Here is a 15,593-nt window from a genome sequence, read left to right as displayed (position 1 = left end):
GTCTGCCTTGTCTGGTAGGTTACAGGTCCTGTGGGAAAACTAAAGCATGAGCTGAGCCGGAGCCAGTTGCCTGCTCACTTTGAATAGGCTGAGGTTGAATGTGGCGAGGTTATGCCAGGGCAAAAGGGTGCTAGTGCCTCCCGAAATGTGCGGCAGGGCCTGGGGTAGGGCTGTTGGTACAGTTGGACGAGCACCACGTTAACGAACGCGCGCCGTCCGCTCTGGCTCCGTCCGCCGGAGGGGTAGGGTCTGGCCGCCTGCCCGCCGAGCGGTGCTGAGGAGGGGCTCTGCCTGTGAGGGCAGCGCCGGGCCGGAGGAGCCCCGGGGTCCCTGACCCGGGAGCAAGGGCCTGGCCCGCCCTTCTTACGCTCTGAGACCTGCGCCGAGGTGCAGACCCGGCCCGCAGGGGCTCCCCGTCTCCGGGGCAGGCCCTTCTTCCCGGGAAGCCCGGGCGGCTCCCGGCCTCCCCGCGGCGCCCACCCCCACAACATGTCCACCTTCCCCCGGGGCGGAGGGGGGCAGCGAGGCTCCGGCCCTCCCACCGCCGTGGGGCCCGCCCAGCTGGCGTTTGGAGCCGCCGGGGGGCCGGCACAGGGCGGCCCCGCGGCGCGGACTACATTTCCCAGCATGCCGCGCGGCAGCGGATTCCCAGCGGAACTCGGTTTCCCTGCGCTCCCTGCGCACCCCCCGCTCCGCCTCACCCAGCACTACACTTCCCAGCGGGCCGCGCGGCCCCGCGGCGGCCTCTTCCCCGGGACTACACTTCCCAGCAAGCCCCGCGCGGCGGCGCCCCGAGTGTCCCGCGGAGGGCGGGCGCGCGGCATGCCGGGAGCGGTAGTCCCCCCGCGGCGTGCGCGCGCCGCCAGGCGGGCCGGGGCGTGTCCTCGGGGGTATATAGGCAGCCGGAGGGGTAGGGGTCTGCACTCTGCCGCCGCCGCCCCTCTCTCCAGCAGCTTCTATGCAATCTTCGGCCGTCGCCGCTCCCCCCTGCGTTGAGCCCGCGCCGGCCTCCCCGACTAGGTAGGGCTGCGCGGGCTGGCCCCAGTCACGGTGTGTGCGTGTCGGGGAGGGGGGGCGCCAGGGGAGAGGGGGGCGCTTCCGGGCCGCGGGGTGACTGGAGGGGGTAGGGGCGGCGGGCAGGATTTCCTTTGGGGGGAGGGCTGGGGGTGCTGGTCGGGCTCGCGCGCCTGCCCCCCCTTCCTCCCCCGTTACCCCCGCCTCCGGCGGTGGTACGTGCCGCCCCGCTCCTCCAGCGCCAGCTGGGCCCGCTCGGCTCGCGCGGAGCCACCACGTGACTCCTGCGCGGCTGCTGCCATCTTTGTTGGGGGCAGCCGACGCCGCGGAACCTGCCCGGGGGCGGGTTGGGGAGGGGGAGCGGCGGGGGGTGGGTGGGTGGTCCTGCGGCGTCACGTGACGCCGGGCCGTCAGCCCGTGAGGAGCCGCCGTCGGGGTTTGGCGCCAATGGCGGGGGGCGGGGCCGGGGGGAAGGCGGGAAAGGCGCCCATTGTCTGTGAGGGGCGGGGGGGCCGAGGCTGCTCCCCGCCTCGCCCGGTCTTTGTTCCGCCCGGGGAGCTCCGCAACGCCGCCCCCGGCCTCTCTCTGCCGGCCGCGGAGGACTGCGGCGGCTGTCAGCTGGGGGCCGTGCGGCGGCTGTCCTGCCGCTGCCCCGCCGTGCTGCTGTGGGGAGGCTGCGCGGACGGGCGCCTTGGGCACATCCCCGGTTTTCTGACTGGAAACGCGTTGCAAAACCCCCGATTTTGCGCTTTGCGGCATGTTCCGCGCTACAAGTTTGCGTGGGGATAGCTCTGAGCTGCAGGGTGCTTGTGGGTCAGTGGCTGCAAGCTGGCAGGGATGGGTGGTCCTAGTTTTTAGACAGCAGACCTGTTGGCCAGGCTTAGTCTGATATAACCTGAATGTGAAGGCATCTGTTTTCGTAACAGTCTTTCATTCAAACAATAAACAAAACTGAAACTTAAAAGGTTTCTCCAAAAGACAGCCAGCAGAGTGAACCAGTATGTGAACTCGCTCTAGATGGCTGAACACCTGAACGCAAGCACCGCTCCTGGCTCTGGTTTCACAACTCTGAGAGCTCAGTTCCTGTCACGAAACTGGTGGCCTGTTATAAGCACTTACTCAATATTTTGTTTGCAGGATGGAAGAGGAATTGGCAGCTCCTTCCACATCCACAGACAAGACAGACAGGTGAGATGGAAGTTGGAGTTGTCAGTTACTGAAGAACGTGAAATCCAGGGGTTGTTGAGTGAAACAAAAAGGTCACCCTTCAAATGGGTTGTTAGGCTTGAAGTTTAACAGATGTGGGTGCTGTAGATGCTGAAAACTTGTGCTCACCAGTAGTCTGCACAAATCTAGTGCAAGAAAACTCTTTCAAGGACTAATAAATACACAAATACCAGCTGTTGTTTAGGAAGTTCTTGATCTGTGAGTACTGGCGAAGCATTGGGGAGGTATAAGTATGTAACTAGTATGTAGTAGTACTCCTTTGTGGGCAGCTCCCCTTGTCCCAGTCTGAGGTACTGGACTGGGGTGGACCTTCTGGAAATGAAGCTGTGTGAGATGCACTGAATTGAAGCTAAGACTTGCATCTATCGTTCTTCTCAAATGCATCATGCTGTGCTATGAGAAGTCATAACTTGGATTTATTCTTCTTTTGCTTGGCTTAGCTAGCATCGGAGTCTGTGAAACACTGTATGGTACTCAGTGTTGTATTGGTGTGCAACTCTTAAAGTATATTCTTTAGCATTCTTTGTCATATCAGATTCTGATACCTGCTTCTTGTGGCAGTTCATTAAAATTAACCTGTCTGCCCTCAGTCATCAGAACTAAAAGTTGGTCCAGATTTAAACAAAACCAAACAAACCAGTGTAATGTGTGCAGCTCACTCTTATATAAAAGCTGACTAGATTTTGAAAGCTGGATACGAAATTACTATGGAAACTAACAGAATCCTGTATTTGCCTTATTTTTATTCCCGCCGCCCAGTATGGATGTGGATGGAGAATCAAAGAAACTATTGGGTTTAGGACAGAAACACTTGGTAATGGGAAATATTCCGGCTGCTGTTAATGCGTTCCAGGAAGCTGCGAGCTTACTGTGAGTAGTAGAATGTTTTGTGTATTTTTGTAGAGCTTAGTTTTCATCTTGACTATACTGATGTGGCTTATACAAGAAAGATTGAGATTTTTACCTTGCATATGCTGCTGTATTTATAATACAACTGAGGAGAGGACAAAATATTTAAATTAACTGAAGTGTTGGGCAATACTGTAGTTGGTGTGCAATTTATACAGCTTTTGTGATAGTAATTGCCAGTGCAGTTCCTTAAGGAGGAAAAGGAATTTAATACTTTTATTTGGCAGTGTGTGGTTCTGATGTCTGTTAATATGAAAATAATGGGATACCGTTACTTGCTAGTAACTTGTTTACTAGCCTTGATCAGTCTCTGAGGGTGATACCTCTTTAAGTTTTAGATTAATTTGCTTTGCTGGATGTTTGAGGGTCACATCTAGCTAAGTGAGAGGAGCAGCATTCATTGTTTGTTTGAAATAATGGGAGACAAACTAAGAAACTGATTCTTCCTGCTCAGGAATTTTTAGCTTTCAAGTTCATGTATCAAAATCTAAAGTAGGCACAGGCAAATATTTCTTCATTACTTTTGCAGGGGTAAAAAATATGGTGAGACAGCGGATGAGTGTGCAGAAGCTTTTTTTTACTATGGAAAATCTCTCCTGGAGTTGGCAAGGTATGCTAACAGTTTCTCATTTGATTAAGAGTCTGTCTGGCGTAACGGGATTTCATCCTCATATAGACAGGGTTACACTAGAACTTCATATACGCAGGGTTGCACTGGGTGGGATGGGCTATGGTATTGCAGCTTGTGCAGTTAAAAATGGTGTTATTACAAGAGCTAAGTGATAACAAACTTTTGTTCCCTTTAGAATGGAAAATGGTGTGCTGGGAAATGCCTTAGAAGGGGTGCAGGTTGAAGAGGAAGGAGAAAAAGCTGAAGATGATTCTGCATTACCAACTGTTGATGGTATGTAAAGCTGCCTGTCACGTTGTGGAGGCACCAAGCTGCATTTTCTTGTCTAAATGATCCAAGTTCAGTCCATCGGTATCTTAGGTAGCCTGAATCATTCTGTTGAAACTCTTAGCAGCCTGAATGGACCTTTTTTTTTTTTTTTTTGTTCTTCTAATCTTGCTTAAAGATTGAACAAAACCTCTAAAACTTCTGCAAAGAACTGGTCACTGAAAGCATGTGTAAATGGTCACCAGGTGTCTGTGTCCTGAAATAACTGCATTCAAACTTGCTTTCTTAAGCTTCATGGTCAACTTGAACTGCTTTGTAACCTTGTAGCAGTACAGTGTGTGTAGTAGGACAGGTCAGAGTCTCTATAAAAACTCCAAGAACAGTAGCTATTTTATACTACCTGCAGCTGGAGATAATACAGGAATTCCTGTCAATCCAGACTATTAAAACACTGGCACCTCTTGCTTAGCTGTGACTAAAAACGCTAGCACACAAAACTGCACACTGCTTGAGCGGCTGCTTGCAATAATGCAGTCTGGGGAAGGGGAAGGGATTTGTTTAGTTCAAGTTACTATGTTGGTTGTGTCCTAATTCCTTGTACTTTGAAAATGGAGCTTTTAGGAGCGTCATCTAACTTGATGGCAAACCAACACACTGGAGGGTCTGAGGGTGGTATTGTCAGTGCCCATTAATGTCTTTATCACTAAACTCGAAGAAATGTTTATGCTTCCTCAATCATGTAGAAGAAGCAAGGGAGGAGTTGAGAGAACAGGTATATAACGCCATGGGGGAAAAAGAAGAGGCCAAAAAGTCTACAGAAGAGTCTCCAGTACTATCTGAGAAGGAAATCAAAGAGGAGGATGTTGAAATGAAAGAGATCACAGAAGAAAAGTCAACAGAAGAAGCAATTGCTGACAAGGATGTAAAGCTTGAAGAGGCTGAAGAGAAGACCAAGGCTTCTGTGGAAAAAGAAATAACTTCAGAAGAGCAGAAGCAGCAGATAGCTGTGGAAGAGGAGGCTATGGAAGAGGAGGCAGCTGTGGAAGAGAAGGTAGTGGAAAAAGAGCAGAAGATAGTGCCTGAAGACAAGGCAGCAGAGGCACCTGAGGAGAAGGAGACAATGACAGAAGCGTCAGACAAGGAGGCAAAGGCAGCTGTGGAAGAGGCTGAAGCAGGAGAATTGGCTGTGGAAGAGAAGGGAGAGGTGGGAGAGCAGACAGCAGAAGCAACAGAAAAACAACCAGCTGTGGAAAAGGGAGAGGCTGTAGAAGGGCAGGCAGAGGCAGCTGTGGAAGAGAAGGCAGTAGCACAAGTAACAACAGAAGTGCAGGCAGCAGTTGCTGTGGAGCAGAAAGAAGCTCCAGAAGGGGAAGCAGAGGCAGCTGAACAGAAGAAGGTGGAGGAGAAACAAGAGCCAGTAGACACAGCTACAGAAGAGAAACCAAATGAATCTAAAGAGACAGAGTCCTCAAAGGAACCTGTGCCCACAGAGGGCAAAGAGCCATCTAATGACATGGAAGAAAAGGCTGAAGTAGCTGCTAAGGTAGAGAAGGAGGAAAAGAAACATGACCTGATGGAAGAGGGTGAAGGTGCTAAGGTAGAAAAAGAAGAGAAAGATGACCTGATGGAAGAGGGAGAAGGTAACAGTGAGAGGAGAAAAGTACTTGTGGGTGGATTACTTGATGGATTTGGCTAACAATGGGTAAAAAGTGTTCCATTCAGAATTTTCTGTTTGCCTTAGAATAAGGAAAAGGCACAGTAAAGGGGCTCTTGAAGGATTTTACATCCAAGTAAAGTTTCAAGGAATAGTAAATGGTCTCAGTTTCTCTAGACTAACGCTTAACTAACTGCAAAGCAAATCTTACTTGAAAGCAAACTTACAGCCCTGTGAAATGTGTAAGTAATGGCTAGGCTGGTGGAGAATACTGAATGGATGTTCACTTGCATGCGTCTGGGTTTATTGCACTAACCTTCAAATAACTTGAAGCACAAGTTGCCTCTGGTTATAACCATATTTTATTTTAAAACAGTGGAGCAGAAAAATAAGAACAGCTGAATACATAACGAAATAGTAAATTTGCTTTTGGTGGGGGAAAGGAACTCTCCATTTGAGTCTTTCCGGTGGTAATTACAAGTGAGAATTTGGTTGGCAAATCTAAACTTCATTTGCCCTGGAACCTGAAGGCTTATTGCTACTATTTAGTACAGTCTTCCAACTATCTAGCTTCTTCTGCCATTCTGCTTCCCTGCTTCGTTATAGCTGTTTTCAGGATTATGTTAAAGTAACCTGGTGAAACTTGTACACTTTGCTGAAGTAGTACTTGCATGGTCTTAGTAGACCAATGCTTTCTGTTGCACAAGTTTATTGATGAGCTGATAATTGAAACTTTGCTTGTCATAACTCAGCTTCACAGGAAGAGCCTTATTTTAGGAGTGGCAAATATTCAGACTAAATAGTTCTGGACACTGAAAGGGTTTGTACTGCTGAGCACATTGAACACTTGGTGGTGGAGCAGCTGCCTAACAAGGTGTCTGTCTGGACAGGGCATGACTGAACATAAACTAAGACTAGTTATCCATTCCTCATCATCCTGTGAAAGGCTGCTTAGGTATGCATACTACTGCTTTTTTCCCAACTTTGTTAGTGTGAGGACACTTTTTAACATCCTGGTTTGGTGTGGTGTCATTCCAGACTCCTTCCGCTACTTAAAATTGACTTCCTAACATCTCTTCTGTTTTACCTTTGATCGAGCTGTCCTTATACTTATGGGTTTGGTCCTCTCAGTGATAGGTGTGTGCTTGTTGGGAGTTAGACTAATGAGCTCTAGTCTCTACCCCATCAAACTCCTGTTATTCTGGAATTAGTTGGTAGTCATGATATAAGAATTAAGTGTCAGACTTCAGCATGCGAGTCAACCAATTTAAAAAGTTTTTAGCCATACTCCTTCACTGCACGTTTTGGGAAAATGTTTTCTACTGGTAGAATAGATGATGCAACACTCCTACACAGTATCAGAAGTCAAATCAGTACTACATAATAGCAGGTTCGTTACATTGCCGCTTAAATGTCTGACATGAGGAACACAAATTCAGAAACAGTCTTATCTGGACACAGCTTGGCAGCTATCTTGCTGAAAACACTTGTTATCTGTAGCATGAAGTCCAGCAACTGACCAGTACCTCCAGGGCTGCTCAGGATCCCATGGCTTCAGTGGGAGTTTACAATGCATTTGTGAGAACTGAATTCTAGGTAAGTTTCTGTTCTAGATAGTATGAAGTTAAACTTAAAACAAGGACTAAGGTAGCGTGGAACTACTTTAGTCCACAGTGCCTAACACTTTCAGCAAGATGGCTGCTGCTGCTGAGAATTTAATGTATCTGTGCTCTTCTTGCATCACACATCTAACCTGTCACTGGAAGGGTAAGGGCTGGATATAATATATTCTACCTGACTCCATGTGAAGCAAGTGTAGTAACAACAAGTGTTCTCACTCATCTACTTTCCTTGTAGAAACGGAAGAATCTGAAGAGGAAGATAAAGAAAATGATAAAGCTGAAGATGATAAGGAGAATGAAATTACAGTGGAAGACAAGGTGAGATTGCTTAGCTCTGATGTCGGTGCTCATGGAAGAGTGCAGTATTTGTCTAAATGTCATGTTAATGTCTTTATAAAAGCTCACTTGTATTTCATGTAGTCCTATGTGGGAAGTGACTTTTGAAAACCATATTGCCTAAGGAAGGGGCAGCATTATGCATAATACATGTTGTAGTATCTTGCTCAGCTCTGTCTGTAAACTTGAGCAGTCTACTGATTAGTAATGCAGGAGCAGGCAGGGGGAGTTGCTTTAGCTTGTCACTAAAGTTAGTTACCTGTACGAGTTTATTCTTGGCTTGTTTTGTTGTTGTCTCGCTATGTGTGTTGAATGCACCCAGTCCAATAGGCTGTGATTAGGATGGAAATTTAGTGGGAAGTGTAGTGCTGCTTAAATCTGAGGCATTTCCTTGATGTAGCAATCAAAACACCTGGAAAAAATCTGAAGCCTATTAGACTGTGGTACTAAACATGCTATACAACCATGTTGAATAGATTATCTGTCTCTGCCTCAGACTGTTCTAATGAAGTTCAAAACCTCATTTTAAAAAAAAGTGGAACATCAACCCCTTTATTTAGCTTTTGATTCACTAAATAGCACCTTAAACAAAATCTTATTCTTAGGATAATATTGGTGCTTGGTGCCCTGTTATTTCTGGAAAAAAATTAAGGCCATATCAACTAACAATGTAAGCTTATGTTCCACTTAAAACACCTTCACTGCAGGCAAAGTCTCAGTTGACGTAATAACCTCTTCTGCATGTTCTTTTTTCTTTTTTCCTTCCTTCTAGTGGTAAACTGTTTACCTCCTAAAGAAATTATGTCTTGACAACGCTGCTTAGAAACTTAGCATTGTTTGATGTGATATGTAACCGAGTCACTTAATCTTTAATGCATTTCTAGTCTTTACAGGAAAGTGAGGAGGATGAAATTGGAAATCTTGAGCTAGCCTGGGACATGCTGGAGTTAGCAAAAGTCATCTACAAGAGGTAAAGGCTTAAGTCCTAATTTGGATATCTGCTAGAGAAACTAATTGGAAATTGGGGGGTGGCATAAGCCAGTTAGTGAATAGGGCATATTCTGATCAGAATTTGAAAATGACTTTTTTCCTCATTTTAGACAAGAAACAAAAGAAGCTCAGCTCCATGCAGCTCAAGCTCATCTAAAGTTAGGAGAAGTTAGCATTGAATCTGGTAAGTAATACTAATTCTCACATACAGTTCCACTTTCTGTCCTTTTCTGTTTCTTGCTTTAGAATGAGCAGAGGTGAGTTAACGCTGTTTAAGATGAAAATGAAAACAAAATACACTTTATCTAATTATGATAGTGCAGCCATGTGAGAAGCTTTAGAATCAATGGATGAACAAGTCAGTGCCCTAAACAGGATAGTCCATGCTTTTCCAGAACAGTGAAAGAAAGCTTTGAGTAAGAAGTAATGTGTTACCAGATCAAAACCAGCCTTGTTCTGCTTTATAGGCAAGGCTTGGTTAGCTTCAGAAACTAAGAAGGACTCTTTCCTTATTGAAGTAGTGAGTCATTGAGCTCAATGGGAGGTGTGGGTACCATGCCAGTTCAAGAACATAAAGACTGCAAATAAAAAATGGTTGACTCTCTTAGACTTTCCGAAATACTAGGGTATGGTCAGGAAAGACACTGATGTGTTACGCACGAGAAAAAAGGAGTGCGAAGCAAGACTTGGATTCATGCCTTCTAATGTGTCTTATCTGCCCTTCATTTTAAACCATGTGTTTTAATCTTGTTAAATCCAAGTAGGGTGTAATCTTCCTCTGTGGCTAGCATTGGAAATAATGTGACAGGTTTCTAGACAAAGGGCTACAAAATGGGGGTTGTGTTTTATGTCACTAGAATACATTGAATGGAGAGCTTGACTGGGAGGTTGCAGGGGACTGTCCTTAGCTCTGGATTCAAGCTGTACTTAATTCATGGTGGTAGGTAAAACAGCAGGATTTGTGTGCCTGGTTTTGGCTTGGCTGCTTAGTTTACTGTGGTGCTGTAAATGGACAAAGCACTCATGAGGGAACTAGAGGAGCTGGGCTCTGAACAGAGGCGGGGATCATGACAGTTGAATTGAGTGGTGTCAGTTGATAATCTGAAAGTAGCCTGTCACTGAACTCAACTGCTGTATTCAACGGTGGTTCTGTTTTCAGACTATATCAAGTGCAGTAAAATAGAGTAACTGAATACGGGTTTAGATCTTCCTTGTTTAGATATACGAGTGTGGTTTGTAAAGACCTTATGGCTTTCTCCTATAGAAAACTACACGCAGGCTATAGAAGAGTTTCAGGCCTGCCTGGCCTTGCAGCAGAAGTACCTGGAGGCTCATGACCGCCTGCTAGCTGAGAGTCACTACCAGCTGGCGCTGGCATACCACTACAACAGCCAGTTCGATGAGGCGGTTTTGCAGTTTGGTAAATCCATAGAAGTCATTGACAAGAGAATGGGTAAGTAGATTTCTAGAACTGCCTAGGGGATGTGAGAGCTTTCACAAAGCAGACTTTAACTGCCCTAAAAGTAGTTAGGTACGCTTATTACCTCGCTGTGCAAATGTTCGCTGGTCTGAAGGTGGTGATGGGCTATCCTGATACCAGAATTGTTGAAACTGCGTGTTAGCAGATACTTGCCTCTGGATATTGATAACTGGACAGCTACTTTGTCTTGAGGTTTTTTTGCCATGATAACTGTTTCATCCTAGCAATGCTTACTGAGCGAATAAAGAAGGCAGAAAGTGGGTCCCCTGAAGATGAGAAGGAGATTGAAGAACTGAAGGGACTGCTTCCTGAAATTAAAGAAAAGATAGAAGATTCAAAGGAGTCTCAAAAGAGTGCAAGAGTAGCTGAACTGGCGCTGAAAGCGACTCTGGTTAGTGTCCTGCTGTTTCCTTTTAACCAAGCATTCTTCCAGTGAGACTTGAAGTAAATGAGTAATTTGAAGAGCTCAGACCTGACTGTACAGGTCAGGGGCTGGTGGTTGCTCACAAAATATACAGGCTGTGATTGTGAGAAGGAAACTGAGGCAGCGGACATCTAAAGAGAGGATAGTTAGTAAATACACTGACACTAATTGTTCCAAACTAAACTGGAATTTGATTGGCTTCTATAGCAATTAAATGTGTCGGGGCTGGAAGTGATAGGTCAGACAAATGTGAGAATGGACTGAGTGTCGCATCGCTATGCGAGCTTTTCATCTGTCTGTTCTGTGTATAAGCGTAGGAGCAGAACGCAGTGTTGAGACGTGAAGGAGTTGGGTTTTCTGTCCCTTTCTAAACTAGCATGTATGGTTTTGTGGGAATGGATAGCCAGAATGTGTTCAACTGTTTTTCTTCTGCTTTTTCTTAAGGTTGGAACTACATCTGGCTTTGCACAAAGTGAAGACAGTGGGTCTGTTTCCACAGTAAGTTAACTTAAGATGGATGTTGAGAATTCCTGTCTGCTCTAAGGATTACTGTTTGCTGTTACTCATGTGTCAATGTCTGTCTTGTAATAGATTCCAGTAAGAAAAGCAGCTGATGGTGCATCTCAGTGTGTTACAGACATCTCTCACCTAGTCAGGAAAAAGGTGAGCCCAGAAACGACTAGTTGAACAAACAGTTTGTTAAAGTACCACTGGCTTGCTCTGTGTAACTGGATTTCTTTGCTTAAAGCTTTTTTCCTTAACTTAATTCTATAATGGAAAAAACACCCTATAAATAAAAACAGAAATAGTGCATGAAACTCCTTTCCACTGGGAGCCAGTCAGTCTGGGAACCATCCAGCCTCCAGGACACCAGTTCCTGATGGTTCAGCACCCGCCTGACCCACACTGGTTTAACTTCTGAGCTGAGCTGTGTGGCTTCTGCAGGCGTTCTCTGAACAAGTGGCCTCCTCTGCTGAGGACCTGCAAGAAGAGCAGGGTGGCCTACAGATCTTAAGAAAAGGGCAAGCAACCAGGCTGAGTTGGGTTCCCTTCTTTCCAAGTGGAAATGGAGAATTGGACTTAATAAATAGCAAAGCCAGTCCAATGGTAGTAATGATAAACTGCCTCTCACTGAGGTAATAAAATGCACTGAGCACTAGGTTCCTTTAAAGGTATATGTTTTTTTCTAGAACTGTTTGCAAATATAACTAAAATTATCCCCTATGGGATCTTAGTTTTTATTTTTGTATGCTGCTGTGGCACAGCCTGGCCTGTGTTGCAGTAGCCTCTTGGTTCAGAGGTTTGCCTGGAGCAACTTTTGATCTGCTTTACCCAAGTGATTGTAAATGTCATGGATGCCCTAAACCTACCCCCTTAACTGCTACCTGGCTCAGCGGTCGCATGTTTCCTTACCAAACTATAACTAAGGATAACTCAGCACTATAGATACTAGCACCTAAATAATGTCTTGCTGGAAATCCTTTGTGGTTGAGACCTCTATCCCAAAGCTTCAGAGCTCTGGTTAAATCTTAACACTTTACTTAAGTATCTGCCTTGAACCTGGCAAGTGGAGGTTGAATAGATAATGTGCAGTGACACCTAGATGCAACTTTCTTAAAAAAAAAAAAAAAAAAATTTAAACTTGTACATAGTGAAGACTAAACAATTTTGTCTTCAGAGGAAACCAGAGGAGGAGACTCAACAGGGAGACAATGAAGCTAAGAAATCTAAACCAGAACCGGCTGTCAATGGTGGTGGTGGTGATGCGGCCCCCAGTGGAAATGAGGTTGCAGACAAAATGGAAGAGGAGGTGGGCAGCTGAGTCAGGAGTCTGTGCCATGCTTATTTTTTCATTTCCCCTCTGTTCAGACATGGGTTTGTGCCTGGCAGATGTACTGGTTTTATTGCCTGCTGGTCTTCGTAAAGCTTCCCAAAGGAGGTGGGGAATATTTCCCAGGTGGCAGGATGCATGTTGTACCATGGTGTCTGGCACTATGTGGGCTGGGAAGACACCAGCTGTGGAGACTTGCAGCCTGAGGGGTGGGACAGAAACATGTTCTGGGTGTTCAGCTTGGGCTGAACTACAGCACAGGGGCTTTCCCCAATGTACTTTTAATACTTCTGGGTTTTAATACTTGTCACCTGGGCTACAATTGTTAAGGTCAATATTTTAGTTGGGCTCTGAAGACCAGCAAAGCATGAGTAGTCGGTTAAGTCTTCAAATTACGGAAACCTTAAACTGCTGCATGAATTGGTGCTGTAAGGCAGTGTCTTCTTTTTTTAAAAAGAAACCCTTTTCTTCTCTTTTAGACAGAGAAAAGGCCACAAGCAGAATCAGGGGCTGCAGTTGAAAGCACAGTATGATAATTCTTTAACCTTGGACACTCCTCTCCTTACAAGGAAAATGGTTTTGTATATAGTGTATTTTTTCACTTTTTGGCAACTTTTGTATGACTTCAATAAAGATTGTAAGCAAATGTTCCTTGTCTTGACACTCTTGCTGTTACAAGCTCTGGCCTCTGCTCCTTGCTGCCTGTGGGGTGCAGCCCCACCATGGGGCTCGCTGTCCCTTTAGCCTCAGCATTTCCATCCACGCCTGCTGAAGGAGGAAGGAGGAGGTGATGTGCTGGGGAAAGCAGGGCTGGCTGCTGACACAAGAGGAGGGATGAATGATGTTCACCGTGGTCTTGCCTATAGGGTAGGGCACAGCTCTGGCTGTGTCTTGGTTCTTTCTAGGCTGAGCTGGATGTTGGTTTTCCTGTGGTGCTTTGAGCAGCCTAAACACGCTGGGGAAGGCTGATAAGAGCTTGTCTGGGCCCTGCACCTTTCGTAACAGCCAGGATGGTGTCAGGGTGAAGCGTGGGGCTCTGCTCAACCTCCACTTCACCCTGTTACATATCTGTGTTCATGCACAAGGGAGGGGGGGTGATGGATCTGTACATTGACAGGGCTAGACCATGAGCCAGCCTGGGTCCCTGTATGTGCCCAAGTGGGGCTGGGAGGCTGCTCAGGGACAAATGTATATATGTTTACATGGAAAAAAGAAGGCCAAGAAGCAAAGAGCAACAGGCTGAAGTCGTTTATTAAACATCCAGCACCGTGGAAGGAGTGTTGCCATGGGTTTTGTGGGTTCCTGGTGCTGAGCTGTGAAGGCTTCTTGTGAGGCTTCCCCTAGAAAGGGCTGGGGGGGGGGGGGGGGAAGGCAGGGAAAGGCAAAAAAAGTGATTGAGCCCCTCCATGCCCTCTGCTGGTCCCTAGGCCCTCCTGGGGAACTGGATGGAGCAACTCCTGTGCGTGGGTACTGTCCTGGGGTGAGGAGTGGCCTTAGGTGGAGGCTGAGCCATGGCACTGGGGGGCTGCTGGTCCCCTCCCTGCCCTGCTCTTGCTGCTGCTGAAATGCCCAGAGCCTCTGGTCCCAGGAGGGACCCTGTATGCTCCCTCCCTGCCCCAGCGATAATTACACAGCTGGTCCCAAGCCCCCATGCCTGCAGCTAACAAGGATTCTGGCATCCTCTCATCACACCTATAGTTATAAAGCCCAAATTTCCCACTCCAGCTTAGTGAGAGGATGCCGGGGCAGTGCCGTGGGGGCACGGCCCATTCCTGGCTCACCTTTGGGGATGTTTGTTCTGTGCCGGGGGCTCCCGAGCAGGAGGGGGGTCCTCCAGGGCTGCAAAGGGGGCGAGGGGGAGGCTGGGGAGAACATGGGGGCGGCCGGGGGCTGCGAGGCTGCCTGTCCCCAGTGCTGGCCCCGGGGACTCCTGGGAAAACAGAAAAGTGGCATTAACAGGAGCGGGGGCCCGGCCCTGTCCTCCCACAGGCACTGGCAGGAGCTGCCCAGCCACCCCGGGCCACACATGGCGTTGGGCGTGCAGAGCAATCACGCCTGTGATTTGGGACCCGGCGGGGGAACCTCCTGCCCTGGTGGCCCTGGGTCCGTGGGGCACCCGTGTCTCCAGCTGTGGCCAAGGCAGCAGTTCCTGAATCATCTCCCTGAGCCCGTACCTCCACACTCATCGTCCCGTCTGGGTCAGCAGCCTGACCCCATCTTCCCTCGCCTCCAGGGACCTGGAAAGAGGCTCTTTCTTACCGTGAAAAGCTCTGGCGCGGCCAGGGCTGGTGGCAGCGGGGGGGCCACGGGGGGCGGGAGGATGGTGGGGGGCAGCCGCAGCCCTGTCTGCTCCGCACGGCACCGCAGCATCCCCACCTCTGCCTGGAGCTGGGCCAGCTCCTCTGCCTGCCGTTGGGCTGCCCGCGAGCCTGGGGGACGGGAACTCATCACCGCAGGGTTTGCAGTCCCCCCCCCAGCATCCCACCCTGCACGGGTCTGTCCTGTCCCCTGGGGCTTGTCACCTACCGGCATCGGCTCTCCTCTCCCTCCTGACCTTCAGCGCCAGGAGTTCGTCTTCCAGCCGCCGGTTCTCCAGCTCCACAGCCAGCAGCGCTGCATCCAGGCCCCGTGCACCAGCAGCGGGTGGCTCTGCCGGCACAGCCGGGGGTGCCTCAGTTGCTGGCTGAGGCGACAGGGTCCCTGCTAGGGGACGGGCCCAGGGCTGGGGTTGGGGCTTACCCATCCTCCTGCCCCCAGACAGCCCCATGGTTCCTTTCTCCAGCACCGTGGCCTCCACCTGGAGGTGGAGGAGCTGGTCCAGGATGGCCAGGTCACGTCCTCCGGCACGCAGGTAGGACAGTCGCAGGGCCCTGCCACAGCCCCAGAATTGGCCATTGCTGGGGCTTGGCAGGATGCTCAGCTCAGATCCGCCATCGCCCACAGACCCTCACCTGGCCTCGGCGGCAAGTGGCCCAGCAGCTGGCAGGAGGGTGTCGAGGCGAAGGGTGGCCCTGGGGAGGAAATGGGCAAATGGGGGTTGGAGGGGGCCAAGGGCCCCTTGATGGAGAGCACCCTGCTTCCTGGGTGCTCCCCTGGAGGGGTGCAGAGCCCTGTCCCTGGCTGGGGCTCACCCCTCATGTGCCAGCCATCCACCATGATCCCGCAGCACCTCCGGGGCCTGGCTCAGCTCCAGTTCCTCCTGCTCAGG

General features: G+C 48.8%; 1 protein-coding gene across 5 annotated transcripts; it reads left to right on the top strand.

The window, feature by feature from the left end:
- The first annotated feature begins 863 nt into the window (after positions 1-863).
- NASP (nuclear autoantigenic sperm protein) lies at positions 864-13,031 on the top strand. 5 transcript variants are annotated; one of them, XM_072867562.1, is made up of 15 exons: positions 864-1,020; positions 2,152-2,202; positions 3,001-3,111; positions 3,680-3,760; positions 3,957-4,054; positions 4,792-5,688; positions 7,560-7,642; positions 8,545-8,630; positions 8,761-8,834; positions 9,915-10,103; positions 10,355-10,521; positions 10,999-11,052; positions 11,146-11,217; positions 12,233-12,364; positions 12,865-13,031. In XM_072867562.1, exons 1-15 carry the CDS (start codon positions 959-961, stop codon positions 12,916-12,918), a joined length of 2,211 nt encoding a protein of 736 aa, XP_072723663.1. In that variant the 5' UTR covers positions 864-958; the 3' UTR covers positions 12,919-13,031. The 5 variants fall into 5 exon arrangements, with proteins under 5 accessions (XP_072723663.1, XP_072723666.1, XP_072723667.1 ...); XM_072867564.1 differs by having other exon boundaries at positions 910-1,050; XM_072867563.1 differs by lacking the exon at positions 864-1,020 and adding an exon at positions 1,551-1,827.
- The last annotated feature ends 2,562 nt before the right edge of the window (positions 13,032-15,593 follow it).

This window comes from Ciconia boyciana, chromosome 7 (genome assembly GCF_034638445.1).
Source record: "Ciconia boyciana chromosome 7, ASM3463844v1, whole genome shotgun sequence".
Taxonomy (NCBI): domain Eukaryota; kingdom Metazoa; phylum Chordata; class Aves; order Ciconiiformes; family Ciconiidae; genus Ciconia; species Ciconia boyciana.
The sequence above is the reverse complement of the archived record's forward strand: the minus strand, read 5'-3'. Positions and strand labels throughout refer to the sequence as shown.